Genomic DNA, 3,047 nt, shown 5'->3' on the forward strand with positions numbered 1-3,047 from the left:
TTTAAGTGTCTATTCAAAGAATAGGACAGTGACATTTGACAAGCAAATCATTATTTTCTCTTCTTAACTTTTAATCGACCTTCTAACAACTGGTTCAATTCAATTATATTCAAATATTAGACTAATTATTAGTTTAAAAAATTGGTTTCTCATGCAGTCCTGGATGCATTCATTAATTTTGCTACCTTATGCTAATTATGATTAAATTCTGACCTTTTTATTAAATACGTTATTTTAGCATTTTATATTTACAAAAGCTACTACTACTGGTGATGATATATTAAAATGATCACATTTATATAACACATTACGCCATATCCACCCAAAAAGAGCTAATTGAAATGTAAACAGTATGTCAGTATGTTAGTCCGAGTAGGTTAGTCACTTGCCGTCAAATGTTATTTATCATATTTAGGTCACCTTTTCATATTTTCAGATGGGGAAGTAAAGGATGCACTTCCTTTTACACCCCTACTAAAAAAAGGACCAAATGATTAAGATCTTAGATAATTTTTACATTTTATGTTGATAATATCATTTAAAATTAATATAACAGTTATTTTTTTAACTACATACTCATACTTTTAGTTTTTTTAAACGTTACGTTGTTTGACAATGCTTAATAATAATACATCGTATAATTTCTGGCTTGACGAAAGGGTAAATCGAATATTCAAATTCGGAATTGCTTACACAATGCACACAAAAAGACATAGTAGTTTATCTGATGACAAGGCATACTTAGTTTGCTTGCAAGAAGTCTCTGCGTTTACAATAATATGAGCATGTCATAGCTCGATTAAGAACTATTTTATATTAAATTCATCAATCATTTAGTATAAAAAATAATAATTTGACTGAACTCTGCAAAACAAGATTTGACTGAATGTAATTTGTAATCGAATTATGGCTATTTCTATTGTGTGTTTTGTTTGTAGAGTGTGAGAATTGTTATAGCCAAAACGTTCCATGATCACCAGGGGTTTACCTAGGAAATAATATGGAGCACCACGTCAATAAATACATAATAAAAAAAAAAAACTGAAAGGGCTTTGATAAAATTATGCATTGGTTACATCGAGTAAGAGCTTCACGCATAAATTGACAGATTGAATGTTACCATAAAATCTCCATTTCTGCATTTTGACCTAAACTCAGTTTCTTAACAGTAATCTCAGATCAGACGTAATCTGGTTTTTCTAGCTCTGATGCATGTTCTACGTAGGCTGGATTCACATGCCCTTCATTGTTCTGTAAATGTTTGTACTCAATGTTTATATCACGGCAATCATCGCTTCTTGGAAGAACCAAGTCGTCTCGAAGCTCATCGATCCGGTTGCTCAAGTTGCCCATAGTTTGTTCAATCGAAGCTAGTTTATTTTTAATACTATCTTCATTGTCGAATGATTCCGAATTAGCGGGGGCTAGTGTCCTCGGTTGATGAGATAGTTGTTCTATCAATTCAAAACGAAGACTGGAAATGTTATTCTTAATCTCATCGAGTTCTCCTATAGAAATAATGAAAATCACAGAATCAATATTTTTTGTAATTTTGTTTGCCAAAAACATTAAAATTTCAACAATACGAAATAGTATAGAAAAATATATATTTTTTGTATATACAAACAAAACAAATGTGGCAAAATGGAACGTAAGGAAAACCCTATGTCTTGTCTTTAATATGAGAAAACAAACACAATGAGCAGCAGAAAAAAACAAATTAAAGTTAAGATGTGGGTGGGTTTATCTCTGGCGTAAAAAATGATAAAGGACGATGCAACAGACAATTTTGAAATATTGTTTTGAAAGGTTTGAATGAATACGGTTTAATGAGGTGTTTGCGAAGTCGCTTTAGGCGAGATGAATTGTTGGCAGAGATGAACCCACGGGATTTGACTTCAAAAGCAATGAATTCGACCGTATAACCAGATTCCATGATGTCACATTAGGGGGAATACATATTTGTTTTGAATGTGTGTGCAGAGTCAATGCCCGTTTCAAATAGGGACTGTCACTTCGAAGATAAGTTTCTTGAGATTTTTCCAGAAGATGCTGACGTGGTCTGGAATTAAATTTGTGGTGGAACTCTCAAGAGGGATGGTGGTAAAATGGGGGACATCATGGAATCCGGAAACAGGGTCAGAATGAATATCCGGAGGTGAGAGGGAGAGCTCTAAGGCCCTCATCAGCAGTTCTAATATCAGTAGTTGTGAGACGGCTCTGGTCCAGGAACGCTTACAGAAGAAGGATGTGATGGAGAGCATCCCCGTTTCCACAAGCCTAGAGATTTCCATACCCCATCTCTTCAGATTTACCTTATTGAGAGTGTCAATGAAAGCATTGACCATGAATTTAAGAACGCTATGTGGGAGATTGACAACGATGCTTTTCCAATTGGTTCATGAAGTTTGGAGAGTGAGAAGTTTATAAAAGCGTCTCTGGACAAGGAGCCCCCTCTCACATGGAGATTCCAATACGATTGCACGTCATCTTTAAGTTTAGATTTAGCATCCTTTTGGTTAAGACTAGAATTTGGTTGTAAGGTCAAGATTTCATCTACCAGGACATTGATATGAAACGTGATAAGGAAATTATGTAACTTGCACAGTTATTCTTAGGTTGTGTTTTTTTAAATATTTTATCAGCCATTAAATTCCAGTGACTTGTTACATTGTTTGGAGGATGGTATCACAATAAATCTTCTCTACGTATGTTTAGATATATATACATTATACTAATCGATGTTTGGCTCCTGACGCGTAGTGCGTTCCCAGATGCTTGAGAGAAAAAAATCTCGAAAAGTGATTCGGGTGGGAATCGAACCCACAACCTCCAGATAACTAGCCTGGTGTCTTAACAGCTCGACCACGTAGGGCAAACATCGATTCATACTATTTCTCTTGATGCAAAAGTAAACGCCATCGGAATATATATATATTATGTTTAGGCCTAAGTGTAGGTACAGTGCACATGGGACATAAAAACAAAATGCTACTGCACTATGTCGGTCGTCATAACTATACACACTAAAAGTGCATTTGCAATAA

The 3,047-nt window shown here is 34.7% G+C and overlaps 1 protein-coding gene across 1 annotated transcript in view; it reads right to left on the reverse strand.

Moving 5' to 3' along the window:
* Positions 1 to 1,179: 1,179 nt before the first annotated feature.
* The window catches only part of LOC117102332 (short transient receptor potential channel 6-like), an 8,515-nt gene continuing 6,647 nt past the window's right edge, over positions 1,180 to 3,047 (reverse strand). Inside the window, exons 10-11 of the mRNA XM_033242599.1 lie at positions 2,087 to 2,315; positions 1,180 to 1,508 (exon numbers count right to left, since the gene is read on the reverse strand). Coding sequence (XP_033098490.1) covers positions 1,180 to 1,508; positions 2,087 to 2,315 — 558 coding nt within the window. The remainder of the gene's footprint in view (positions 1,509 to 2,086; positions 2,316 to 3,047) is intronic.

This window comes from Anneissia japonica, unplaced genomic scaffold (genome assembly GCF_011630105.1).
Source record: "Anneissia japonica isolate Jap-2015-1 unplaced genomic scaffold, ASM1163010v1 scaffold1147_len264814_cov175, whole genome shotgun sequence".
NCBI classification, from domain to species: Eukaryota; Metazoa; Echinodermata; class Crinoidea; order Comatulida; family Comatulidae; genus Anneissia; species Anneissia japonica.